This window comes from Trachurus japonicus, chromosome 10 (genome assembly GCF_045865225.1).
Source record: "Trachurus japonicus isolate A0001 chromosome 10, Traja_1.0".
Lineage (NCBI taxonomy): Eukaryota > Metazoa > Chordata > Actinopteri > Carangiformes > Carangidae > Trachurus > Trachurus japonicus.
In genome coordinates this window covers 5,165,288-5,193,228 of record NC_140916.1, presented here as the reverse complement: position 1 = coordinate 5,193,228, position 27,941 = coordinate 5,165,288, and the positions used below count along the sequence as shown (strand labels likewise).

The 27,941-nt window shown below is 46.3% G+C and overlaps 1 protein-coding gene across 3 annotated transcripts; it reads right to left on the bottom strand.

The window, feature by feature from the left end:
* Positions 1–325: 325 nt before the first annotated feature.
* Positions 326–27,903, bottom strand: tbc1d9b (TBC1 domain family member 9b). Of its 3 annotated transcripts, none has more exons than XM_085789010.1 (23): positions 27,633–27,903; positions 24,681–24,791; positions 24,333–24,451; positions 24,005–24,236; positions 22,788–23,046; positions 22,475–22,682; positions 15,459–15,656; positions 14,009–14,155; positions 12,950–13,100; positions 10,864–11,078; positions 10,103–10,220; positions 9,071–9,273; positions 8,267–8,349; positions 7,155–7,284; positions 6,617–6,715; positions 6,465–6,533; positions 4,969–5,209; positions 4,472–4,537; positions 4,320–4,388; positions 3,688–3,741; positions 3,501–3,542; positions 1,813–1,910; positions 368–1,014 (listed from the first exon to the last, which is right to left on the bottom strand). In XM_085789010.1, exons 1-23 carry the CDS (start codon positions 27,748–27,750, stop codon positions 400–402), a joined length of 3,645 nt encoding a protein of 1,214 aa, XP_085645136.1. In that variant the 5' UTR covers positions 27,751–27,903; the 3' UTR covers positions 368–399. The 3 variants fall into 3 exon arrangements, 2 of the variants coding, with proteins under 2 accessions (XP_085645137.1, XP_085645136.1); XR_015036859.1 differs by having other exon boundaries at positions 386–1,014; positions 1,813–1,997; positions 3,466–3,542; XM_085789011.1 differs by lacking the exon at positions 3,688–3,741 and having other exon boundaries at positions 326–1,014.
* Positions 27,904–27,941: the final 38 nt, after the last annotated feature.

Sequence of the window (27,941 nt, the reverse complement as noted above, 5' to 3'; positions counted from 1 at the left end):
AATATATATATTCCCGCTTAATATATTGCTTTACTCCTCTTCTTATGCCATTTTTACTGTAGGGCAGGCTAATCTTCAGTTTGGAGCAACAAATAAAACCTTGAAGCAAGAAGATTTTGCCTTTTGTTTGAAAACTGACATTGATGTACATACAGTAATTCAGTAACAGTTGTAAATATACCTTTGTACGGTTTATTTTTTAATATTTACCGTCCAAAAGCAAGCTCAGTGCTGTCTGTCCCATAGAAGAACATGACAGCGGCAGCCTCGTTTGGAACTATTGGGAGCTACATGAACCACGTGACCGCGCTGGCGGTGACATCAAAAGCTGTCGCCACTCTGTTATATCTATCGCTTTGGTCGGTTAGTACCTTACTGGTGATCTCAGGTAGAGGTGAGTTATACTGAGTGCTGGGTGAGTTCGTGGTCGGAGGCGGAGCTTATCTGGCGCTCCACAGCTCTCTGAGCCTTGCAGGCGGCCATCTTGTTCTGGATGTCCACCTTCCTCTCAAAGTAGTCGACGAGCGGCGGCTCCGTCAGCAGCGACGCCAAGACCTGCTCGAAGGTGATCGACCAATCGACGTCCAGGGAGCTGCCCCGCCTCTGCTCGCCGCCGATCAGCACGGTGTCGTCGGCGATGTCCTCGCACTGCAGCGAGCCCGAGCTCACCACCGAGTACGACGACACCGATGTGTCGTCCTTGGCGTCTTCGTCCGACGCCTGCAGAACCGCCGGCTCCAGCTGGGCGTCGGCCAGCGCCCGGCACATCTGAGCCTCCTCTGACTCCTCCCTCTGAGGGTTAGGGGGCGGAGCCGGAGGCGTGGCCTGAGCCGGGGGCGGAGCCTGAGCAGCCGCAGACTCGGTCTTCTTGGTCCCGTTGTTGAACTTCTTGCCGACCTCTCCGATGCGCAGCAGCAAACTGGCCACGGTGGCGATGGAGTGATACAGCTGCTGCTCCGACGGCTCCTCGCTGAACATGTTGTACAGAGTCTTACACAACTCAATGAACTGCTCCTGGAAACAGAGCACAGGTTAACACTGCACCTGGATACACCTGGACTACAAGAAAACTGAAATGGTAGCACTCACAAAATAATCTTGAATCATTTATTAAACGCACAGCAGTGCCTGACGGACGCGTTTCAGCCCTTGGCTTTCTTCAGTGTGAGACTGCTGAATGGGTGTGACCCATATATAACCTCCCAGACCTCCCTCGAAAACACCAGCTGATCATCAATCAATCAAACACTTAGTCAAAAAATAATAATAATCATCACGTGACACAGAAGTTTATACTACAAGTGTCCAATAGGTGTTTGGAAACCTACAACATACTTAATAAGATGGCCACCCTATACAACATAAAGTCACGTATTCACTGGATCAAACATATCACATATATCACGTAGTGAACACAAGATCAAATATGTCAGATGAAATACATCACATAGTGAACACCATAAGTGTCAAACATCTTAGAATAATAATCAGATAAGAATAATAGATTAAAAACAGTATACAAATATTAAAAAGAAACGAAAAAAATCGGAAATATATATATAACCCCACCAGAGTCCTCTACACATGAATCCTTAGTGGTGACCTATCAAAACCTATCCACTCAAAATCGAGTATGCAGCTTTATCTGCCTGATTTTGAGTGGATAGGTTTTGATAGGTCACCATTAAGGATCCCTGTTTAGAGGACTCTGGTGGATAAATATATATATTTCCGATTTTTTTTTCAATTTTTTTCGTTTCTTTTTAATATTTGTAATATTTTATACCTGGCTACACCTGAGCAGGGCCTCACCTGGTTCATCCGGGGCAGGTCTTTGATGGTCTCGGTCTTGGGCTCCTTCTCTTTGGCCCACATCCTCAGGTAATACCTGTAGTCCTTCACCTTCTCCTCTGCAACAACACCAGGTGAGAGGTGACATCAGAGATGACATCACAACTGTCAGAACCAATGATCTGACTGGATCTCAGGTGCATCACCTGTACGCAATATTTTTTTTCGTAGGATGAGTCTGGGAAAGTCCCGCCTTCCCCGCCTCTGATTGGCTGGATGAATTCTCCTCCGATTGACGTCATCTCACAACAGTACTGTAGTTAAAGGACAATTCCAGGCGAATTCAACTCAGGGGTGTATTTTCATATCATTTTAGGTCTAAAAGAATGAATCTGAAGATTTTCAGTTTAATCGCTCCTGTTTTGCGGTAGCTGCGTCTGTCCGTGCATCGCCATGGCAGCAATGAATGGGAGTGGATGTAAGTTCCGCTGTTTAGGCTGTTTCCAGCCCTCAAAGCCGCAATTTTTTTCCACAGACAGCATCAGATGGCTACTCAAACATGCACCGAGAAGTTTATTTACTTCAAGCAAGCCGACATGTTTGTAAAAGTCGATCTAATTCAAAGTCTCCCGGAGTCTCGCGCGAGCCCGAAGTTGCAGTGCTGGTGTATTCAGGCGCAGTAGGAGCTACCGCTTGTGTCATAAACACAGGAATATCAACTCTTTACTTGCTTGAAGTGTACATTTTTTTCCACAGACAGCGTCAGATGGCTACTCAAAGATGCGCCGATAAGTTTTTTTTACTTGAAGCAAGTAAAGAGTTGATATTCCTGTGTTTATGACACAAACGGTAGCTTTTCCCACTGCACCTGAACACACCGAGCACGGCAACTGGGTCTCGCGCGAGACTCCGGGAGACTTTGAATTAGATCTAGTTTTACAAACATGTCGGCTTGCTTGAAGTAAATAAACTTCTCGGTGCATGTTTGAGTAGCCATCTGATGCTGTCTGTGGAAAAAAATTGCGGCTTTGAGGGCTGGAAACAGCCTAAACAGCGGAACTTACATCCACTCCCATTCATTGCTGCCGTGGCGATGCAGGGACAGACGCAACTACCGCAAAACAGGAGCGATTAAACTGAAAATCTTCAGATTCATTCTTTTAGACCTAAAATGATATGAAAATACACCCCTGAGTTGAATTCGCCTGGAATTGTCCTTTAACTAAAATACACACAACTGAAGTATTAAATATAATTAGATGCCATGGCGTAGTGGTTTGCGTTTTCGCCTGCAGTGTGGTGAATCTGAGTTCGATCCCCGCTGGTTTCACATTCCGAAAAATTTAGTTTTTAAATTTATATTTCAAGTTTACATTTTGAGTTTGAGTGAGAAGTGTAATTGTGCCATTGGTTAGGTTTAGGCAATGAAGAAAGAAGGTGGTTAAGTTTAGTAAAAAGACCAGGTAGAGGCTAGGCACTTATCACGCTTTGCCGACAGCCTGCGTTTCACAGCCGTTTCACAGCCGTTTCACAACCAAAACAAACAACCAATCAGGCGAGAGCCCTTCTAGCCAATCAGAGTCGAAAATGGAGCCCATCTAGCCAATCAGAGGCGGGAACGGCGGGAAAGGCGGGACTTTCCCGGACTCATCCTACGAAAAAAAATATCGCCACCTGTACACCTGGCAGACAGTGGGCGGGGCATTTACCTTTTCTCTCCTCGTTGTCTGCTCCGTCCTTTGGCTCCTCACCTGGTCACAGACAAGAAACGTCATCACTGAGGTCGTTACTGGCTAAATGAAGCTCGTTAAGCTCGTTAACCCTGCTAACGATGTCAGGGTCTGATCACTCCATACCTCGCTGACCTCACTTCCTGTTTCACAGACAACTACAAACCTGATGTCACTTCCTGTTGCCCCATTGTATCCAGATCAGACAAGAAGGAAGATTCTGGAGGGAAACACATAAAAGAGAGGAAGAGGAGGAGGAGGAGGAGGAAAAGCAGGGGGATGAAGAAGAGGAAGAGGAAGAGGAAGAGGAGGGAGGAGGAAGAAGAGGAAGAGGAGGAGGAAGAGGAAGAGGAGAAAGAGGAGGGGGATGAAGAAGAGGAAGAGGAGGGAGGAGGAAGAAGAGGAAAAGGAGGAGGAAGAAGAGGAGGAAATGTTCTGATGTGTTAAAAGATTTTTCATGCAAGGCAGTTTAAATCATGGATGTTAATTACAACTTAGTATTTATCTGTCTATTGATCAGTGATCAGCTGATACTGTAGCTACTATCAGTAGTAACAGTAGTAGTAGTAGTAGTAACAGTAGTAACAGTAATAATAGTAGTAGTAGTAGTAGTAACAGCAGTAGTAGTAGTAGTAGTAGTAACAGTAGTAACAGTAATAGCAGTAACAGTAGTAGTAGTAGTAGCAGTACTAGTAGTGCTAGTAGTAACACTAGTAGTAGCAGCAGTAACAGTAGTAGTAGTGGTATTAGTAACAGTAGTAGTAGTAGTATTAGTATCAGTAGTAGTAGTGTTTTCACCTTGTGTTTCGACCTCAGTGAAGAAGTTTGTTGCCTCCAGAGCAGATTCAGCCTCCTCAGGACACAGAGCTACAAACAAACAAACACGATAAACACATTGTTTTGTTTTCCAGTGTTTACTTCTGTTTGTTTATGTTGTTGTTGTTGGTTACCTGGTGGCAGGTGGAGCTTGTACAGCAGCTTCAGTTTCTCTGTCATGTCACCATGATACATCCCACCTGAGGACACAGCACATGTCATCCATTCATCCACTCATCTGACATCATCCATTCATCCACTCATTCATTCATCTGTCCTCATCTATTCATCCACTCATTCATTCATCCATTCATCTGTCACCATCCATTCATCTGTCATCATCATCCATTCATCCATTCATCCACTCATCCATTCATCTGTCATGTCACTATGATACATCCCACCTGAGGACACAGCACATGTCATCATCCATTCATCCACTCATCCATTCATCTGTCATCATCATCACCCATTCATCTGTCATCATCCATTCATCCACTCATTCATTCATCCATTCATCTGTCATCATCCATTCATCCACTCATTCATTCATCCATTCATCTGTCATCATCCATTCATCCACTCATTCATTCATCCATTCATCTGGGTTAGAGGGTAAGGGTTATCTCACTGAGTCCGGTGATGAACTCCTTGAAGTTGACGAGTCCGTCCTGGTTCTGGTCCAGCAGCCTGAAGAGGCGTGTGGCCAGCGAGGGGGTGTGGCCTCCGCAGACCCACGGCGCCATGGCGGAGAACAGCAGCGTGAACTGGGCCGGGTCGATGCGGTACTGCTCCAGGTACGGCAGGCTGGGGTCGTGGCGCTCCGCCGCCGAGCTGCTGGAGCCCCAGTAGCAGCTGGTCATGTGCTGGGACTGGACCAGAACCAACAGAACCAGAGTCAGACTGAGGTCAAATGATCAGAGTTCTGACTTTAAAGGGATAGTTCACCCAAAATCGAAATAGCGGAAGCTCCTCTTCCCTGTCCGAATTTGACGAACCGGGAAGAGGAGCTTCGAGAAGCTTCCGCTACAAAACAAGCTTGAAATATAGACTTTTTTTTTTTTTTTTCGGGACAATTTTGAATTTCGGGGCTTCAATACAAGACGGACATAACATACGAGCAGCATGGAGGTATTTGGATGTTTTTTGGTGTGTCTTTTTGTTACAAAGACAGTATCCATTTGCAACCGTTATATGGACATGCATTGCTACGCCAAGACCCCCTTTAACTCAGAGAAGCCACGGAGTAGATAATGAGTGCAATTTCAATTTTAGGTGAACTATCCCTTTAAAGGGATACGGCAACATTTTTTTTCGTGTCTTGCCTCACTCCCGAGTCCATGACCAGCAGATAGACACCATCCTTTCGACTGTGTGTGCAGTAACAAGGGAGATAGAGCCGTATCGCCCGTAATTAGCTTAGCTCAAACGCTGGAAGTGTATAGGTAGTGTTAGCCTGCCTCCACCTAAAGTCATCAGAGAAACTCTTCAGCAACTCTAAACGGAAACCGGCGGGCCGATCTTCATCTCAGAGCTGACTAAACTCTCCGGTAAGGCATCTTGAGCGGTCAAATGCCGGTAACGGGACGAGATCGGTCAAAACGGAGGGTTCAAGCTAGCTACATCGAGGGTAGGTTAGCTTCCTATTTCAAAGTAAAAGCACAAATTCTGTCCTCATGGTTTTCTGTATGTAAAGGGCAACGGGTGTTTTATTTTGTGAAAGTAACTGGAAGTGCGTTGGTCACAACGGCTAGCTTGAGTAGCGCCGAATTCGTCCCAACAAAATTGTAAACAGCTGGTATTTAGACAAATTAACAACACACTGCTGATCTAAACGCCTAAAAATGTTTGAAATGTCGATAAAGTGATATATTTACAGAGTTTAGAGCTAAAATGAAATCAGCTTCTGACTGCTGATTTCGGCTTGGGTAGGAGGCAGGCTAACACTACCCATACACTTCCAGCGTTTGAGCTAAGCTAAGTACGGGCGATACGGCTCTATCTCCCTTGTTACTGCACGCACAGTCGAAAGGATGGTGTCTATCTGCTGGTCATGGACTCGGGAGTGAGGCAAGACACGAAAAAAAATGTTGGCGTATCCCTTTAAAGAGACAGTACAGTTCTGACCTTAAAGAGACAATACAGCTCCTCCAGCTCCTCGATGCTGAAGGCCGACTCCGTCATCATCGCCCGCACCTGCACACACACACACACCTGTAAACACTCGGTGTGTGTTGGCCCTTCAGCATCACCTGCACCTTGATGACATCATCACCCACCACGCTCCTCTTGGCCGTGTCCTCCAGCGACTGGATGACCTTTAACCTCTGTTTGAACCTCATCTGCTCGATGACGTCAGAGCGAAGGCTCCCGAACTTCTGCTCAGAGACAAAACGCAGCATGGTTACCATGGTTACTCAGAACCAGGAAGTAGGCAGCCCATCAGTGTGATCTTTATCGCCGTGTGGAACTGTCGCTGCCCCGCCGCCATCTTGGACAGCTACGTACGGCAGCTCCACTTGGACAAACATAAGAGTTGAGTTGGGGTCACCAGAGATGGTTTACCTTTTTATTTAAAATCTTTTTCTCAGTATTTTAAATTTACAGAACTTTAAGCAGACTTCCGCTTGTATGTGCCCTAATGAAGTTTGTCCAAGTGGAGTTGCCGTACGCAGCTTTCCAAGATGGCGGCCCGATGCGCAAACCGGGCAGTGACAGGAACAAACATCAGACAGGTGAGACGGCCACACAGTGATAATTAACAGTGACAGTACATGAGTGTGATGACATCACAATGTGTCATCGCTCCAGTATGACCTCATAGGACGACTTGATGAGGTCAAAGATGTCGATCTCAGGTGGAGGCTCGTCTCCGCTCGTCAGCAGAGCGTGAAGGTGAGGGATGGGCGGAGCCACCGTCTGTTTGTTCACAACGTTATCCAGGTACCTGCACACACACACACACAGCTGACAGGTGAGTCTACAGGTGCTGCTGTTGGTCCCTGCCGTTACCTGTCGATGTCTCAATTATGGCTGTCCAGATTAATCGACCTAATCGATTACGTCGATGATGTAAATACGTCGACAGGTACAACACACCGTCGAGTTGTGAACCATAGACTGTAACACGTGCAGCAGAAAAACACATGCTGTACCACAGCAGCACCACGGCCATGAACGAGCACCTGAAGCTGCAATATCGTTCCGTTCATTAACCTCCGCATAGCGCTCTTTCGCCGTCTCTCTCTCTCTCTCTCTCTCTCTCTCACGCTCTCTCTCTCTCTCACACACACACACACACACACACACACACACACACACACAAGAGCGAAGGGAGCACGGTAAAAGCAAAACTCTGGTCCGATCGCGGACCCCCCACGCCCCCCTCCCTCATCAGACGATCAGACTACCCCACAGTCTCCTTGCAAACCTGTGGGAAACACTTGTTCCGCTGCTTTATGTATCCATAGATGTAAACACGTCCTCCTGTTGTCTTTTTTTTTTTTAAATCCACTCCGCTGCTGGTCTAGAGGAAACACTGGTCTGCTCCATGACTATAACCTTCTAAATAAATATGCCTATTCAAAATCATTGTGCTAATATTTCAGTGTGCACTCTGCTTTATCTGTCTATTTTCCAGGTTAAAGCAAACTGACGTGGAACAGTTTTTCCCCTCCAAAAAAAAAGATTATGAAGAGGAATGCACACCAGAAAGAGTATCTGAAGAATTTAAATAAGAGAAGTGTTCAGAAGTGTTTTTTTTGTAAATGACTAATCGTCAACCAAAAAATAATCGTTAGACTAATCGACTAATCGAAAAAATAGTAGATAGATTAATCGGGAGAAAAATAATCGTTTGGGACAGTCCTCTCAATACAAACATTGACCAGGTGAGCTGATCTCAGGTGTGTTGTAGGTCTGGCTCGTACCTGCCCAGGATGGTCATGGCTTCTCCCTCGTCGCTGCAGGACAGCAGGGCGTCCATGTTGTCATGGAGAACAGCCAGCGCCACCTGCAGGTCGACAGGAAGTTGTTTAGTCACACGTCACCTGGACAGACAGACAGGTGTTAGCACCAACACCGTCAGAACCAAAGATATTCAATATATGGAAAGATACTCCATGAGAGGCTGCTCCAATGATAGAAATGGTTTCACTTCCTGTCTCTCTAAATGGGCGTGGCCAACCGTCACCCCACCTCGTCTGTGAACGTGTGTGTGGATTTATACAATTTGTAGGTAGATGAAAGTGAGATATTTATATTTTCTTATGATAACATTAAATATTTACACTACTAACAGTCATATTTAGCATGACAAAAATAATTTAAATCATTTTCACGGGAGTTCGCGGCCGTTTGTTTGACGTTGCCTAGGAGATCTGTGCCAAATCTGGCGAGAGTGTGTCGTAGAGACAGAGACAGGTCTTGAACAAAGTGGATTTTCTCCTGATGTGTCTGTCTGAAAATTGCCATTTTCGTGTCAAACTGTTCAGAAGAGATGTGGCTTGTGAAAAATGAGTCCAAAATTTACTTCAGTGACCGTGGCGAGAAAGAATCGACCATAATCGGTGTTCACGTTAAATTGTCCCATTGGAGTCAATACATTCTATGCTGCCTCTGGTCTCCCTAAAGGGGCGTGGCCGTGCAGAAGCCTAGTGACATCATACAGGAAGCTGACTCCTCATGGAAGGTCTTGGTTTATAAACCGTCTTTGGTCAGACCCAGAGCCGTACCTGGAAGATGACCTTGATGCCCTCATAGAAGAAGCAGTCGACCAATAGGACGGCGCTGTCGAACGGCATGACGGACAGGAAGAGCGTGAGGAACCAGGAGAGGCTGATGGTGGAGATGACGCCCAGATCCTGCATGTGTTCGTAGAGCAGCGGCAGGAAGGCCCGGGTCAGGTCCTCGAACACACCCTGGTCCACCAGCGCTCCTGCAGGCGCACGGGCGCACGGGCACACACACACACACACACACACACACACACACACACACACACACACACACACACACACACACACACACACACACACACACACACACACACACACACACACACACAACACACACACACACACACACACCACACACACACACACACACACACACACACACACACACACACACACACACACACCGGTCAAAGCCCAGCCCTGACAGGACTTACGTTGGCCCCTCATCTCATCTGATGCCCGATCAGAGACAGTCCTACTTTTAATGCATTCAAAAAACAGCTTAAAGAATGCTTACTGTCCCATCAAATTTGCACCCATGAATGAAATATCTACCAGCACTTTAATACAGTACTACTGTAGCCCTTATTTCTTATAATATATTATTCTGTATTGTAATTTTATTGTGAAACTGTTGCAAATATTCTGTTTTCTCTTATATTTATGCAGGTAACAATGCCAGTTACCTGTTTTCTTATTTCTCTTTTATTTTACTGATAAACATAACTGCTGCTAGCGCTCTCTTGTATTTATGCAGGTTGCTATCTGTTTTCTTATTGTTGTAACTGCTGCTATTACTATATGTCTTTTCTATACTTACGCAGGTAGCTTCCTATTGTTGTTTTTTTGTATGGTATGTCTGACAGTCTTTAAATGTGAGGACTACAGATGGAAATTAGCTCTAAGCTAAATCTGGCACATTTACATGACGTGATGTGCGCATCACTAATTGTCCATTAATGTGCATTGTCCTCATCAAATAAACAATAAATGAAATGAAATGAAAATGAGGTTTGTTGTGCGACTGACCGACGACTCTGGTGTTGTAGTAGTCCGGCAGCATCCGCTCACACAGCGCCACCAGCAGCCAGAAGGCCTCCTCCTCCGTACAGTAGAGCAGCAGCACCGAGGTCACGATGTTCATGGCCTGGAGGGGGAGATGTGTTTACACGGGAATTATCTGAACATAACATGCAAAAGTGGCGTTGTATTCCAAAAAAAAGTTTTAAAACTTTTAGAAGAAACTGGTTAAATTTCTCAAAGAAATATGGTAAAATAAAAAGTCAAACAATAGTAAAAAAAAAACAAAAAAAGTGGTAAAAGTAAAAAAAATAGTAGCCTATATAGTAAATAGTCATTTTTTATTTTATCTTTTTAATTGATAAGAAACTGGTACAATTACTCAAGAATTCTAGAAAAAGTGGTAACATTTTCAAAAAATCATAGAAAAATGTGGTAAAATTTCTCCAAAAAAAGGGGGGGGGGGGCAAACAATAGTACAAAAAGGGGTAAAAAAAAAATGATTTCTTTAAAAAGATAGTAAAAAGTAGAACAGAAAAATTAAGAAACTGGTAAAGTTTCTCAAAAAAATTCTAGGAAAAAGTGGTAAAATTTCCAGAAAAGGTTGTGGACCCCCTTGAACCCTGTCAACCCTCCCACTTTGAGAACCATTGACATTTACTTTAGTTAGACAGATTTGTTGTACTGGGTATACTGAAGTATTTATACTGAGTATACCTGAATATCACATAGACTACACCACTGGTTATTATGGTATGGAGCCGTGGTACCTGACAGTATCCGATGCCGGGGTTGCGGTGGGCATAGGCGGTGAGGACGCGGCGCAGCGCGGCGATGCCCGTCTCGTTCTGGAAGGCTCTGTGTTCAGGCATCGAGCGGTGGAGGTCGCGTTCGATCTCCTCCGTGGCCAACGAGCACAGCCCCATGGCCTGCTCCACCAGGTCGCCATAGTAACCAGGGTGGGACGCCATCTCGTTCAGCGCACCTGGATGGATGGAGGACGGCTCAGTTTATCTGTGGAACACATCTCTCTCTGCTGCCAGGTTATTTATTATTTTATTAGCCTTTATTTAACCAGGTCAGTCCCGTTGAGACACAATGAATTATTTTTCAAGGGAAGCCTGGCCAAGACAGCAGCAGAGAAAAGTTGCAACAATTATAAGACACACAGAAATCACACAGAAACACAGATAAAATACATTACAAGATAGAAGCAACAGGACTAATGCTGCGTTCAAGGCAACTCGGAAGTCGGAAAAAAACGAGCTCCGAGTTGTAAAAAATGAATTGAACGGTGTCGAACTGCATATTTTTGTGTATTATTGCAGTAGCCTATATGAAATATGTTTATATTAAGCTGTGATTGTTGTATGGTGTGAAATTGTGGTCTTGTATGTGACGGAAATAACGTTTAACTGTTATCAAGGCTATAACATTATATGTGCACTCATCTGCAGCGTCTCCTCTCCTCCAAAATAAACATCATTTACTGCTGCATTTATTTTTCGTATTCAGCGATGAGCCACAATAATACGCCAAACTTCCTTCAGGTATCCATGTTTTTTTTCTCCCGAGTTCCTGCACCGTGAACGCAATGATGTCGGAAGTCGGAAATTTTCGAGTTGGGATTTCCGACCTCCGAGTTGTTATAAACGCAGCATGAGGCTCCGGATTCACATTAAAACAAGAACAAGTGCGGTATGAAGCTGCTCCAACTTCTCTCACACGAGTTTTCAAAGATCCAAGGTTGATGAGCTCCTTTAACTTTAGAGTTTTCTGCAGTGCGTTCCAAGCAGCAGGTCCAGCGTACTTAAAGCAGTGCTTACCAAATTCGGAATTACCATTGGGCATCTTTAATAAATAAAACTCGATGGAATGTAAGCAGTAATTGCTTTGGGATTTGGAGATATAATTACATAAATAGTGGGGGAGCAGACCCAAGATAGCTTTATAAATAAAAATATGCCAATGTATAAGGTGGCGTGCTGCCAGAGACGGCCACTCAACTCGAGCATATGAAGTGCAGTGGTGAGTGAGGGCTTTACAACCAGTGATAAACCTTAAAGGACAATTCCGGGCAAATTCAACTCGGGGCTGTATTTTCCTAACATTTTAGGTCTAAAAGAAGGAATCTGAAGATGTTCAGTTTAATGTCTCCTGTTTTGCGCTAGTTGTGTCTGTCGCCACGGCAGCAATGAATGGGAGCGGATGCTTAGGCTGTTTACATCCCTCAAAGCCACAGACAGCGTCAGGTGGCTACTGAAACATGCGCCGAGAAGTTTTTTTTACTTGAAGCAAGTCAAGAGTTGACATTCCTGTGTTTATGACACAAACGGGAGCTTCCGACTGCACCTGAACACACCGAGCGGCAACTGGGTCTCGCGCGAGACTCCGGAAGACTTTGAATTAGATCTAGTTTTACAAACATGTCAGCTTGCTTGAAGTAAATAAACTTCTGGGTGCATGTTTGAGTCGCCATCTGACGCTGTCTGTGGCTTTGAGGGATGTAAACAGCCTAAGCAGCAGAACTTCAATCCGCTCCCATTCATCGCTGCCGTGCCGTGGCGACAGACACAACTACCGCAAAACAGGAGACATTAAACTGAAAATCCTCAGATTCCTTCTTTTAGACCTAAAATGTTAGGAAAATACACCCCCAGTTGAATTTGCCCGGAATTGTCCTTTAAGGCACCATGATACACGGTGTGCAGAGAACGCAGACAGTTTGCAGGGGCATTTATATATAAGAGGTCGCCATAATCAAGTACAGGGAGGAAAGTGGCAGCAACCAACTTTTTCCTGGTAGAAAAAGAAAAACAAGATCTGTGATGGGTGAATGAATGAGTGAGGACTGACCTGAGAACAGCAGCCACAGCTCTCCTCTCAGTCGCTCCGGGATCCCGTTCAGCACCAGCTCTCTGGTTCTGGAGGTCCGGTACATGCACACGCCACGACCAAACTCAGAGAAATGGATGTTCCACGCCTCCTCCTTCATCTTCTCCTTCATCTGCACAATCAACACACGAGGAACAGGTTCCAGGCTCTGTCAGTCGTTCGTGACTCACCCTCATGCTGATGAATACTCCAGAGTAGCTTTTTATTCCTCAAAGTGCATCTGGAGACCTGGGAGGCCGGTTCCTAGTCCAACCAAAACTTTATATGAGAGTATAGGGCCCGACACAAAAACATCCATAAAACTACACAAAAACCATTTAATATTCCTCCACACTGCTCGTCCACTGCAATCCAAGTGTCCTGAAGGGAGATAGTCCAGAGGCAAATTCAATCCAGGACTGTTTACGCTGTAAAAATGTCCTAAATGAGGTAGTCTCCAGTAAACTCTGGACTATCTCCCTTCAGGACACTTGGATTGCAGTGGACGAGCAGTGTGGAGGAATATTAAATGGTTTTTGTGTAGTTTTATGGACGTTTTTGTGTCGGGCCCTATTACTCTCATATAAAGTTTTGGTTGGACTACGAACCGGCCTCCCGGGTCTCCAGATGCACTTTGAGGAATAAAAAACTAAATTTCATTTTTTGGTGAACTACAGTATTCCTTTAAGGGCGTATTCACACCTGGTTGGTTTGGAGCAGTTGTTCTGAAACAGGGAGTGTTCAGATGTTCAGATGTTCAGACACAACAATCACACTCAGATGCAGAACCAAACCAGCAGCTGAGATCGTTTAGAAGAGTTTAGGTCACGGCTCGTTTCCATTCGTTTGCACTGAGAACGTCATCGACACAACAACCGTGGGAACACAAACAACCCAAGTTTTCTGAATCAGAACAAAGCAAACGGACCACAGGTGTGAAGACGACCTAAGAGACGGATCTAGGAAGATGAAGCCGTCCTCGTGTCGTCCAGAATGTAAACTGATTTAGTACCAATAAAGTTTAGAGTGACTTGAACTCACGGCTTTGGGCCCCAGGTCCTCCGGAGCGTCGCGCTGGTACAGCTGCAGCAGACCCTGAGAGGCCGTGGGCAGCCCAGCGTGGTAGTGGCGCCCCCTGCTGGCGGACTCAGATCCTGCAGACGAGGAGGACGGAGCGCTGGAGGACGCCTGAGGACACATGGCGATCAGAATGGACAGAGAGATTAACACGTTATTAATCTCTTGACTTCAAGACATTTTGGTTCCAGCTGCAGCGTCGTATGATGAAAGAGAAAAGGGAAAGAATACGCACAAACAAAGAAACACAATTCTAACGAAACAATAGCGCCAAATATCAAAGATCAATATCAGTATGGTCCAGCAAAACAAAAGCTCAAATGTGCAAATAATAGATAAAAAGGTTAAAGGTATAATAGGAGTTCTCAGACGGCGCATGCTCTGCTGCGACAACACCTCCCGTACGCTTGCTGCCTCGAGTCTCAGTTCATGTTGTTTGACTAGGGTGTGGGGTTTTATGTTTTATGTCTCTATGTATTGTGGGCGTATGAAATGTGGGAATGTATGTAAATGTATGCAATATGATCAAGGACACACTCCTGTGGTCCTTTTGCCTTGACTGTCTGCACTTCTTGAGGCTGCATGTACGGAATGGTGAAAACAATTTTCCTGTAAAGGACAAATAAATTAATCTAATCTAATCTAATTACTCCCATCTAGCGTTGTGGTTGTATATCTCAAGCAACTCAGTCGTATTTTTCATGCTGCATTCACGTGAAATTGGGCAGACAGCAGACGGACGACAGCCGCTGCACGTAACGACATAAACAAGCCTCTATGTAAACAAGTGGTCCGTCAGCACGAGGCAAAACAATACACGTGACAATATGTTGTCATGATGATGTGGTATTGTTTTACTGGATTCCTCTGGACTTCTGTGACTAAAATGACATCTGGTTTGTTAGCGACGGCCGTCTGCCCGACTGCAGGTGAATGCAGCATCAGTGTAACGCTCCATTCCTCCTCACTGCGTTACCGCGGTGACTTTTCACAGACGCCACCTCCACCTGAGCCGACAGCTCCGGTGTCTCCACCGAGTTTCCGTGGTTTCCTACCGTCACGCTGCCACTGAATGTAAAAACATGGCGACACCACATGGCAGCCAGCACCGAGCTTACCCGCTCCATGTAGATATGAATGATATGAACGGCTAATTCAGAGCTGAAAGGAACACTTCAGTTTGTTGATGGGGGGGATTACTGGTTAATGAAAAACAGACTGAAGAACCAAATAATCAATTTTCCTGAATAGATAACAGGAGAAGTTACACAATGTCCCTTTAAACATGTGCAGTTATAAGTGACTTATGAAACATTCTGGTGGCAGTTGCAGCACTCGGCCACCGTGTGGCAGTAAAACACTCTCAGTGAATAACCTCCAACCAGTCTGACATCTGACTGTCACAGCAACGTACCGATTGGCCAATCAGAGCGAGCGGGCTGGTGTCACCCCACGAGCTGTCGGGCGTTCGCTGCAGGAAGTCGGAGATACGCTGGACCAGGAAGTCTCTGTCTTTGAGGTTGGCGAACAGGAAGTTCATCTTGTTCTTGGTGCTGATGGAGACGGGACACGGGAGGACGCTGCTGCTGTCCGCCTTCTCCACGATGGACACCTGAGGAGCAGAGGATCATGGGTAAAAAAGAGCGACAGAGCAGCTCAGCCACAGCTAGAAAACAAACAGATCATTGAAGACACATCAGCGGGTTCCTGTTTCCTCTGCGTGGTCACTTCCTCCATGACTCAGTATCACTCACTTCCTGTTTGTCCACAGCCACTAAACAACCAACCGTCTGTCAACTTCTCTCAGTGCAAACCAAGTTTACTAAATGTGAAACACGTTTACAAGTGCAGAGACCCGAGTGCGAAATACGGGGTGGTTTGGGGGGGTCGGACCCCCCCCGATTAACCCCTTGAGACCCCCTGAAAGACTCAAAAGCAAAATCTGAGGGGGGTCTCAATCTTGTCAAAAAAAAAAAATATATAATATAATAATTTTATGGTGGTCAATTAAATGTGTTTAAGATCACCATGTCCAGTATTCATAATTCAAAACATTTATTCGTTTCACATTAAGCTGAACCATGTCACCTGCGCATTATGCAAATTAGCCATGTGCGCCAGCCCAGCGCAGGAGTCGAGCCCACTCGCTATCAGAACAGAGGATCCCGTTCCTCTCCCACCCTCTGCCGAAGAAAGTGAAGTTGAGGCCAAGTGCTCTGAAGACGTAGCCGATACCACTGCCCCTGCTGCTAGCACTGGTGATTGGCCGCTTTTCTCTTTCTTTTCTTTTTTTTTTTTTTTTTTACACCTAAGCAGGTGGGGTAATGGAAATACCGCAACCCTTGGCTTGACATTAAGGCAGGAAAATAACTTGAGGTAAGAGGCTAGCCTGCTTCAGCATACTATGGCCTGAACCCCCAGTGGTGTTGTTTGGCCAGGCGCCTGTTGTGAGCTATTTGTCTGTGCTTTTTCAATTTCCATGATGGCCTGTTATACGAATGTGATTTGTGGATGTGTTCAATGCTGTGTTTAAACGTATTTGCTAGATGGATGGTTAGATAAGGTTACACGATCGGTCATAGTTGCAGGCTGAGGATCTCGTGCACATAATTACACGTCAGTCTCCGATCTCCAGATTTATACAGTTGGTTGTTATTTGAGTGCACGAGTTTGGTGTCTTTCATTCATTTTAATTATTGTATTTTATTTGGCAGAGACGATTTACAAATGACATCACCCGGAAAGGGAACGTATCAAATCCTATGTGCCGCAACTCACAGCTGCAGTTTTTAATCTTTTCACTACGCAGCCACGTCCAATAAGTAAGGGATAATGCCCGACGAGGTGTCCATTATCAGAAATTAATGGACGACGCGGAGGCGTGAACCGTCCGACGCGAAGCGGAGGACGGTTGCTTCCGCGAAGTCCATTAATTTCTGATAATTTCTGATAATCGGACACCTTATTAACTTGTGTGCCTCCAGAGCGGCGCGGACATCCTCTAACCCGAACCCTCCAAATCTGGACAGTGATGATGTCATCTGGTCTGAGTGTTTGTAGATGAGTTTTCACCTACAGGATTTGGAACGTTGATGTCATTTGTAAATTTGTTTTCTGAAATGTAAATTTTATCTCAAGCTTTGTAAAAGTGTTTTACATTTTGTAATGTTGGTTTCATAGACTGTAAAAAGAATGGACGTAGCACCGTGACGTCACCCATTGGTTTGGGGGAGTCTGTTTTGTGCCGCTACTACGGGGGTTTGAACTGCGCCATCTTGGATTCTAGGTGGAGTCTACTCGGAGCAACCAATTAACGGCCGGTAAACTGTCTGTGAACCTGTCACTCAACGTAATTTATGCACGAATTTGAAGCCTAAGCAACACTAAAACGGTTGTGGTATAAAAAAATCCCCCCCCCCCACAGTGTTCACGGAGGTAGAGACCATAGACTGTAAAAAGAATGGACGTAGCGTCCGTGACGTCACCCATTGGTTTTGGGGAGTCGTTTTTGTGACTCAAATATGGCGGCCTGAACAGCGCCATGTTGGATTGGCCGGCCGAGAACCCGCCCACTGGCCTCGAAGCAGCTGTCCACGGAGCTGCTCGGACCTGTCACTCAACGTTTCCGCGCCCTAATTGGCCAGAGTTTTAACCTAATAACAGTAAAACGGTAGAGTTTAAAAAAAATTCACCCCCCTCAGAGTGTGTGCGGGGGTAGAAACTATCGATTGAGACAAAAAAACGTTCTGACACCAGGCTTTTAACATGTTTACTAAGGATGTAAAGTCGGCGATTTTAACATGGGGGTCTATGGGGAATGCTCCCTTCTGACACCAGCCCCCAGAGGAATTCGAGGGGATTGCAGTTTTTTGAACGCGGAAGTGAGCTTCACTTCTCAGACCGACAACTGCCCCCTTGGTAGAGACCAAAAAAATAAAATGTACCAGGCTGTAAATATGTTTTTTTAAAGGGATATTTCACGGCCTCAAAGAGGTTTTACCTGAAAAAAAAAAAACAGTTCCATTGTTCGCTATAATATAATTTTTTCCAGCCCCTCAAAAGTGCAGGAAAAAACGCAGTTTTTATTTGGACCTAACCAACTGCTGATCGGTGGGCGTGGGCGGAGGGATACGTGAGTCGGTTAGGTCCAAATAAAAACTTTTATAGTTAGAGTTTATATTATAGCGAACAATGGAACTGTGTTTTTTTTTTCAGGTAAAACCTCTTTTAGGCCGTTTCTTTGGGTCTGTTCACAACAATGTATGTTGTAAATCTCTGGGCAGGGCTATGGGCTGGTGCAGAGAGTCTTCCACTGAAATTAAAGTACTTAGGGGCTATTTGTAGATCATACGACCCCAAAAAATGCTACTATCCCTTTAAGCTGTAAAGTCGGCTATTTTAACATGGGGTTCAATTGGAGTTGCCCCCCTCTGGTCCCAGCCCCCAGTGGCCGGACGAGAACTGCAGCTTTTTGAACGCGGAAGTGGTCTTCACTTGGAGAACCCACAACTCCCCCTTTGGTTGGTTTGCACCTCCCAGGCCACCGTAGACCTTTGACCTTTGACCTCTGACCTCTGACCACTAAAACCTCATCAGTTCCACTGAAGACACTGAACTACTAAACATGAAGGACAGATTGGTGCTGAGCTGGTTTACCTCTCCGAGTGGGACGATTATGGGATGTTTACCTCTCCGAGTGGGACGATTATGGGATGTTTTCAATGACATGCACTAAACTTCCAGCAACCTAAGGCACGGACAACACTGAAGAGTATGTGTACATCAGTTAAGGGAGTGAAATTATGGAATGGATTACCAGATGAGATTAAAATAAGTAAGAATATTTATCATTTAAAAAAAAATGTTTATAAAATCTAAACTGGAAGGGTATGGGCAAATCTTGGATCTATAGGGGCAGGCTAAGGGTCTAGAAGGTTTTTGTGTTTCTGAGAATGAAGGTTTTGATGTGTTCACGTGGCTTTAAGGCTTCGTGTGTTTTGATTTGAACATGCTCGCGTGAAGGCGAATGTTTCCATGTAAACTTACTGTATTTTAAGTATTATAGACATAGGTGAAATTAAGTTATTAATAATTTCTCGCTTTTCATTGTTTTTCTTTGTTTATGAAATTGCTTTAATAAGATATAGTAAGCTAGTCTCTGGATTATATGCAAGTAGCTTAGTTATATTGTCTTTACAATCATATCCTTGACTTAGTACTTACTTATGGAATAGAAGCTGACCATGTCACAGTTCTTCCTCAGAACCCCGTCTTGTCCGACCATTCTTTAATAACATTTGAATTTACTTTAACAAATTATATCCTACCTGGGAAAAAATCCCGCTACAGTAGATGTCTATCTGACACTGCTGTTTCTAGATTTAAAGAGCTTATTCCAGCAGAGCTTGCTGCCACATCCTGTAACCATATTATGGGCAGTGATGCTGACTTCACCACATTCTGTAACCATACTATGGGCAGTTATGCTGGTTTCACCCCCACACAGGTGGACTATCTTGTGGATAGCACTGCAGCAGCACTCCTTGGAACACTTGATGCTGTAGCTCCCCTGAAAAAGAAAGTTATCAATCAGAAAAGAATAGCTCCCTGGTACAGCCCAAACTTGCGCGCTTTGAAACAGAAGACCAGACAGCTGGAAAGGAAAACACATTCCAGCCAACATGAGGAAGACCGTCAAGCCTGGAAGGATAGTTTATTAATATATAAAAAAGAACTCCGTAATGCTAGAAGCAATTACTATTCATCTCTAATAGAAAAGAATAAGAACAACCCCAGGTTCCTTTTCAACACTGTGGCCAGGCTAACCAAGAACCATAGTGTTGTTGAGCCATCCATCCCTCCAACTCTCAGCAGCAACGACTTCCTAACTTTCTTTACCGAAAAGATAATTAATATTAGAACAAAAATTGCTAGTAATGGACCACAGATTACGGTACCCATAGAAGCACCTCCCAGACCTGGTTCACACTTGGACAGCTTCTCTCCCATCGACCTGTTAGACTTAACTTCTGCAATTACTTCTTCCAAGTCAGCCACATGTCTGCTGGATCCAGTCCCGACAAGACTACTTAAGGATGTCTTCCCCTTAATTAACATTTCTTTTCTGAACCAAATCAATCTTTCCTTAGCCACAGGCTACGTGCCACAGGCCTTCAAGGTGGCTGTCATTAACCCTTTACTTAAAAAACCTTCTCTTGACCCAGATGTCCTAGCCAACTATCGGCCTATATCCAACCTTCCTTACATCTCTAAGATCCTTGAGAAGATTGTCCTGGAGCAGCTACATGAACATCTGCACAGCAACGTGCTCTTTGAAGCTTTCCAATCTGGATTCAGAGAACACCATAGCACTGAAACAGCACTTGTCAAAGTCTCTAATCATCTTCTTATAGCTTCAGACAGAGGTCTCGTCTCTGTTCTTGTACTTTTGGACCTCAGTGCTGCATTCGACACCATCGACCACAGCATCCTGCTGCAGAGACTAGATCATGAAATAGGGATTAAAGGAACTGCCCTAAAATGGTTTAAGTCATACTTATCTGACAGGTTTCAATTTGTTAATGTTAATAACGACCACTCAGAGTATAGCAGAGTTACGTATGGTGTACCGCAGGGTTCAGTCTTAGGGCCAATCCTCTTCATTCTTTACATGCTCCCATTAGGTGGCATCATCCGGAAGCACTCAATCAATTTTCACTGTTATGCGGATGATACGCAACTCTACTTGTCCATGGAGCCAGATGACAGAAGCCGCCTCATCAATCTGCAAGACTGTCTGAAAGACATTAGATCCTGGATGTCCTCTAACTTCTTGCTACTAAATTCAGATAAAACTGAGGTTATTGTGTTTGGACCTAAACATCTCAGGGACACGTTCTCTAATCAGATCGCTACTCTAGATGGCATCACCCTGACCCCGAGTACAACCGCGAGGAACCTTGGAGTCATTTTTGACCAGGACCTTTCCTTTAGCTCCCACATAAAGCACGTGACTAGGACCGCCTTCTTCCATCTGCGCAGTATCACTAAGATTAGGAATATCCTCTCCCAGAGTGATGCTGAGAAACTAGTACATGCATTTATCACTTCTAGGCTAGACTACTGCAACTCTCTCCTGTCAGGATGTCCGAAAAACTCTAAAGAGTCTCCAGCTGGTCCAGAATGCCGCAGCAAGGGTTTTGACAGGAGTTAGGAAGAGAGAGCACATCTCTCCCACCTTAGCTTCTCTCCACTGGCTTCCTGTAGGATTTAGAATAGACTTCAAAATCCTTCTGCTGACTTATAAGGCTCTTAATGATAAAGCTCCAACCTATCTGAAAGAACTAATCATTCCTTACTGTCCTACCAGAGCACTCCACTCCCAGAACGCAGGTCTGTTAGTGACTCCCAGTATCTCTAAAAACAGACTGGGAGGTAGAGCCTTCAGTTACCGGGCTCCTTTACTGTGGAACCAGCTCTCTCCATGGGTCAAAGAGGCAGACACTCTAACTACATTTAAGACTAGACTGAAGACCTTCCTTTATGACAGGGCTTTTAGTTAGGGCTGGTTCAGGTAGCTCTGAACCATTTTATAGCTACGCTGCTATAGGCTTAGACTGCTGGGGACACATCTGGTTACACACAGCCCTCTCCTCCTCTCCTCTCCTCTCCTCTCCTCCTCTCCTCTCCTCTCCTCTCCTCTCCTCTCCTCTCCTCCCCTCTCCTCTCCTCTCCTCAGTATATTTTTGAACTGTCATTTTCTGCTGTACTTTGTAGTTTGGCCTTGGTGTCTCGCACTCTCTCTGTGTTTCCACAGATCCACCGGAGCTCCATCTCTCTGCACCAGCCGCCGCCTGCATCGCCCCCCTCCCTCCCCTTCCCCTGCTGTTAGACCGGCCTCCCCTTCCTTCCCATGGACCAGTCTGCCACCCAGTCCTCCCATCGAGCTGACCGCCCCCCCCCTCACCAGAGACTGCCCTCATCAACTCCTGCTAACATTTCCATATTTCGCACATTCTGTGACAAACTGTAAACTGTTTTCTTGTCTGTAACAACATCTATTGCACGTCTGTCCGTCCTGGGTGAGGGATCCCTCCTCTGTTGCTCACCCTGAGGTTTCTCCGATTTTTCCCTGTTAAAAGGGTTTTCCATGGAGTTTTTCCTCAGTCGATGTGAGGGTCTAAGGACAGAGGATGTTGTTACGATGCCATGTAAAGCCCTTTGAGACAAACTGTTTGTAAAAACGGGCTATACAAATAAAATTGCCTTGCCTTGCCTTGCCATTGATTGTAAATGTAACAGTTGCAAGGGGTTCCTCATAAGCCTTGGCTTCTTACCTATCCTTTTCATATGTAACATGTCTGTCATTCATAAGAAATAAAACAACAAAAAAATTTACCTCTCTGAGTGTGACTATTATGGGATGATTACCTCTCTGAGTGGGATGATGAGCTGACACAGATCTTCTTCTCTGCTGTTGAAGCAGATGTAGTTGTTGGAGATGAAAAGCTGTCCGACCACGTGCATCTTAGCGAACGGCGTCCACAGCGTGCAGTCCGTGTGTCCGTCCAGACGCTCGTCCTGCGTCAGACGGAACATCATGCGGTAGCGCTCGTTCTTGGCGCGGGCGTCCAGATCCCTGCGGCAAGGAGAGGACAGACGCGGAGGAGACATCAGACACAGACAACGTCATCGCTGTTGCTACTAAATGAAAACGACTGCGTGTGTGTTTTTTGGCCTCAACCTCTTGAGCGCGGAGACGTTCTTCAGAGTTTTGCAGGGTTTGGGCAGCGAGCGGTCGGCGGCAAAGGCCTCGTTGTCAAGCAGCTGGCGCATGGCGATGTTGGCGAGCTGCTCCATCAGCTTGAAGGTGTCGTTGATGTTCAGGAACATGGAGAAGAAATGTTCGGTGTGGCGAGTGCTGACACGAACACTCTCTGGAAACACCAGCGTGGCGTTCTTCTCCAGCTGAGTCACCTCCGTCCACTGCACCACCAGAGTCACTGAGGAAACACAGAGGTACAGCTGACATGAAGGAGTCCATAAAAAAAGAATTATGGCCTTAAAGGGATACACCAACATTTTTTTTCATGTCTTGCCTCACTCCCGAGTCCATGACCAGCAGATAGACACCATCCTTTCGACTGTACGTGCAGTAACAAGGGAGATAGAGCCGTATTGCCCGTAATTAGCTTAGCTCAAACCCTGGAAGTGTATAGGTAGTGTTAGCCTGCCTCCACCTAAAGTCATCAGAGAAACTCTTCAGCAACTCTAAACGGAAACCGGCGGGCCGATCTTCGTCTCAGAGCTGACAAAACTCTCCGGTAAGGCATCTTGAGCGCTCAAATGCCGGTAACGTGACCAGATTGGTCAAAACGGAGGGTTCAAGACGCTTTATTTTGGTTCAAGCGAGCTACATCGAGGGTAGGTTATCTTCCTATTTCAAAGTAAAAGCACAAATTCTATCGTCATGGTTTTCTGTATGTAAAGGGCAACGGGTGTTTTATTTTGTGAAAGTAACCGGAAGTGCGTTGGTCACAACGGCTAGCTTGAGTAGCACCGAATTCATCAGAACAAAACTGTAAACAGCTGGTATTTAGACAAATTAACGACACACTGCTGATCTAAACGGCTACTTTCTCGCCTAAACATGTTTGAAATTTGGATAAAGTGATATATTTACAGAGTTTAGAGCTAAAATGAAATCAGCTTCTGACTGCTGATTTTGGCTCGGGTAGGAGGCAGGCTAACACTACCCATACACTTCCAGTGTTTGAGCTAAGCTAATTAGGGGTGCGCCAGCTCTGCCCGTATCTCCCTTGTTACTGCACGCACAGTCGAAAGGATGGTGTCTATCTGCTGGTCATGGACTCGGGAGTGAGGCAAGACACGGAAAAAAAATGTTGGCGTATCCCTTTAAACACACCGAGTGGCAGCTGTGTGTGTGTGTGTGTGTGTTACCTTCCTTCCCCAGGAGGAAGGAGTAGAAGCACAGGTGGTTGACGGACAGGTAGAGCCAGCCTTGCCGCGGGACTCGTCCCTTCCAGTAGCTGCAGGAGTAATAGTTGACCAGCTTCTCCTCGTCAGGCATCCCAAACAGACGCCGCATCTTTAGCTCCGCCTCCCGGAACTTCCCACAGTCCTCCTCCTGCTCCTCGCCCTGCTTCAGCCGGTTCTCCTCCGCTATGAGGCCCTATGAGGCAGGAAATTACATCAATCAGCGACATCGCTCAATACGCATTACGCACACACCAGGAAGTCAGAGGAGGACACACAGGAAGTGACGTACGGAGATCTTCCCCTTGACGAAGGTGGTGACGTCTTCATCGTTGTCGAAGATGGAGATGGTTGTCAGCAGGTTGGTCTCCAGCCAATCCCAGTGCTCCGTGATCTCCTTCCTGGACGAGCCTGCAAAACACAGCTCAGGGTCAACCGGCCCAGCTCAGTCCAGTCCAGTTCGATCCAGTCCAGTCCAGTCCAGTCCTGTCCAGTTAGTCCAGTCCAGTCCAGTCTGGTCCGGTCCAGTCCTGTCCAGTTAGTCCAGTCCAGTCCCGTCCAGTCAGTCCGGTCCAGTCCGGTCTGGTCCAGTCCGGTCCGGTCCAGTCCAGTCCAGTCCAGTCCGGTTCAGGTGACTCACCACATGCAATGTTCCAGTAGATCTGAGAGTCGGCCGTCTGCAGCAGGATCCTGTACGGAGCCACTCTGGCACTGGAGTCTAGAACCACGTCCAGAGTCCCGACCAGGAGACCTGGAGGACAGAGACAGAGACAGAGACAGAGAGACACAGAGAGACAGAGACACATAGAGACAGAGACAGAGAGACACAGAGTCAGAGACACAGAGACGGAGTCAGAGACACAGAGACAGAGTCAGAGACAGAGACACAGAGACGGAGTCAGAGACACAGAGACAGAGTCAGAGACGGAGTCAGAGACACAGAGACAGAGTCAGAGACACAGAGACAGAGACACACAGAGAGTCAGAGTTAGAGCACTTTGTGCGTGTGTTAACAAATAAACAATGTTAACCACTGCAGCATCACAACAACAGCGGAGTTATAGTATATAATATTATTATATATTATTATATATTATGAGAGTTCCATCATCTCTAACAGACGTCTGTCCTCTTGGACTCTGACATGACGACATCGTCGACTCTGCAGAAAGGAGCTGGTGTTGCTAGGAGACAGTGGGACTGACGGAGGGTTGTTGACATGAATCATGTTGATCCACATAACCAACCGACTGTTACTATGGTAACCAGGAGCTTTTATCTGTTTGTTTGTTTCTAACAGGACGAATCAGGGTCAAAGGTCACAACTCAACGACTGACTAGGGAGCAGCAGTAGATACTCTATTACTTTAAGATAGTTACTCTATTACTCTCCGTCGTTGGTCAATGTGAAGGATGAGTGGTGGTGCGTTCAGGGTGAGACGGCAGAGTGCAAAACCTCAGCGTTATAAAACTAATTACATGAAATAAGGGATGGGAAACGCCGGGCTGTCGCCTGAGCAAAGAGCTGATTGGCTCGGGGTTGCGGCTACAAACACCACGTGTTGTTATGTAATTGTTATATTTAACGCTGGATTACATGAATCTCATGTTGTGAATGTTTCACTGCTTCCTTTCTGCCGACTGCAGGGTTTCCCGCAGCGCTTTCCTGTTAAGGCGGCCGCCTTAACAACAAAGAGCTGCCGCCTAAACTAACGTCTTAAAAAAAAAAAAAAAAAGTAGCGATATTCGCCGCCGCCCCCCCCCCCGTCGGACGATGGCCGCATCCTCTCACACACATACACACCACAGAGAAGCGCGCATGCATAACAGCAGCGCGTGTTGAAAGCGAAAGTTAATACGGCACGGCGCGGTGCGTCCCCCCCCCCGACGATCAATCTGCCCCCCCCCCCCCGTCAACAGATCCGCGCCCCCCCCCCCCCCCCCCCCCCCCCCCCGTCCCCCGTCGACAGGTCAGACACCACCTTAACTAACTAATTTTCTGGGGGAAACACTGGACTGCGTCCAACGCGAGGCAGTGGAGTCGGCAGATAAAGGCCGTCGGGGCGATGGAGGGGGAGGGGCCTTTACAGGGCAGACTAAAACAAAAAGGGTAGAGAACTTCTCCAGCCGTGTCCCAACGTGTCTTCAGACTACAGGTCGCTACCGGTGGAGCTAAAAGGATGACTGTTCTATGACGGCGGCTTCCTGTCAGCGCCCCCTGCTGCCGCCGCCGGGTGTCACCGCCTTCATCTCCACCAGCCTGTTGTCACAGACTGCACCTTTAAAGCCCCAGTATGTAGGAGTTCCCCCCTTCTAACGGTGCGGTTGCATATCTGAACGTATTCTTGATGTTGCATTCAGGTGAAATGGGGCAGACGTCAGACAGACAACAGATGCTGCATGTAACAGGATAAACAAGCATCTATGTAAACAAGTGGTCCGCCAGCACGAGGCAAAACAATACAGGCGTGACAATATGTTGTCATGGTGATGTGGTATTGTTTTACCGTCTTTCTCTGGTGGAATAAAATGACATCCGGTTGGTTTGTCGACGGCCGTCTGTCTGACTGCACCTGAATGCAACACCGGTGCCTCCGTCCTTCCTCACACTACACAGTGGTGACAGTTTTAACAGGCTGAGCCCACAGCTCCGCTGAGTTTCCGTGGTTACCTACGGTCACGCTGCCACTCAACGTAAAAAATGGCGATGCAACATGGCCACCTCGGTTCGGTGCGTCGCCCAACTTATGTATTTGTAACGACTTGTAACAACTCATTCTAAGGTACCAGAAAGCTTTCATTTGTATGCGGCTGTGATTTTACTTAAGTGAAATATGCATTTATGAAAGACATATTTGATTTTTGCTTAAAAAAAAGCCAAATAAGTTACACACTGGGGCTTTAACCAAGACTGAGACGTCACTGAACAGCTGGACTGGACCGGGACCGGTTAAAGGGACAATGAGGAGTTTTGGAAAAGCGAAGCGTTTTCACACTACATTTATGAGCCTCCGCGCACCGTGAAATTCTTTGACCGGCGCAAGACAGACTCATGTTTTCATTCATCAAGAATTAAAGTCAGCGGTTCGAAGACGATCACATACCGCCGTAGTTCCGACCATAAACGGCGATTCAGCTGCGTTATTCTCATGACTCGCCACGAAACCGAAAGTAAGGAAACTCTGGTTGGCTCGCCCAGCATTTCCACCACCACTAATAATAACAAAATAACGATAGAGACAAAATGATATATTTATCTAAAATGGGCCCATTAACAAGTGGTAACGTAGATTCATCCACATTATTATGAGACTTTTTTATGGTCGCGGAATTTTTCGTTCTGCCGATGGAGAAACTCCTCGTTGTCCCTTTAATAAGGACGTCATTGATCTATCAATGATGCGTTAGTGGACTGTGGGACGTCACTCATCATCCCCATGACAACGACACTCCGCCCACTTTTGAAAACTGTGATGATTGTTTGAGGGGGGGAAGGGGGGCTCGAGTCCGACTGACGTGGACTGTAGTGGGCCATACAGACCCTTACCCCCCCCCCCCCATCCCACACACACACACACACAGCCGTACTCACCGGACAGCCCCCCCCCGCGGCCGTGCCCCCTCCGCCGCTGCAGGATGAAGAACGGGTTGGCCCGCTCCGACACCCACAGCGCTCCGGCCAGCAGAACCTCCTCCGCGTGGATCCACATGGCGGCTGCTGCCTCCTCCTCCTCCTCCTCCTCCCCCCACTAGGACACTCTGCCTCCCCCCGGGACAAAGCAGCGGCTCCGAAAACGGTTCAGACAAACACGGAGCTGCTGTTGTTTTCACCCGTCAGATGACTGCACATCACTTCCGGGTCTGACGCAGACGCAAAAGGACACGCCCTCTGCGTCATGAC

Bases quoted from the DNA above. Each gene is read 5' to 3' on its own strand.
- tbc1d9b (XM_085789010.1), bottom strand. From the start codon at position 27,750: ATGTGGATCCACGCGGAGGAGGTTCTGCTGGCCGGAGCGCTGTGGGTG. The intron at 24,237-24,332 runs GTACGTCACTTC...CCTGCCTCATAG, and splicing joins TCGTCAAGGGGAAGATCTCC to GGCCTCATAGCGGAGGAGAA. The intron at 6,534-6,616 runs GTGGGTGATGAT...GTGTGTGTGCAG, and splicing joins ACACGGCCAAGAGGAGCGTG to GTGCGGGCGATGATGACGGA.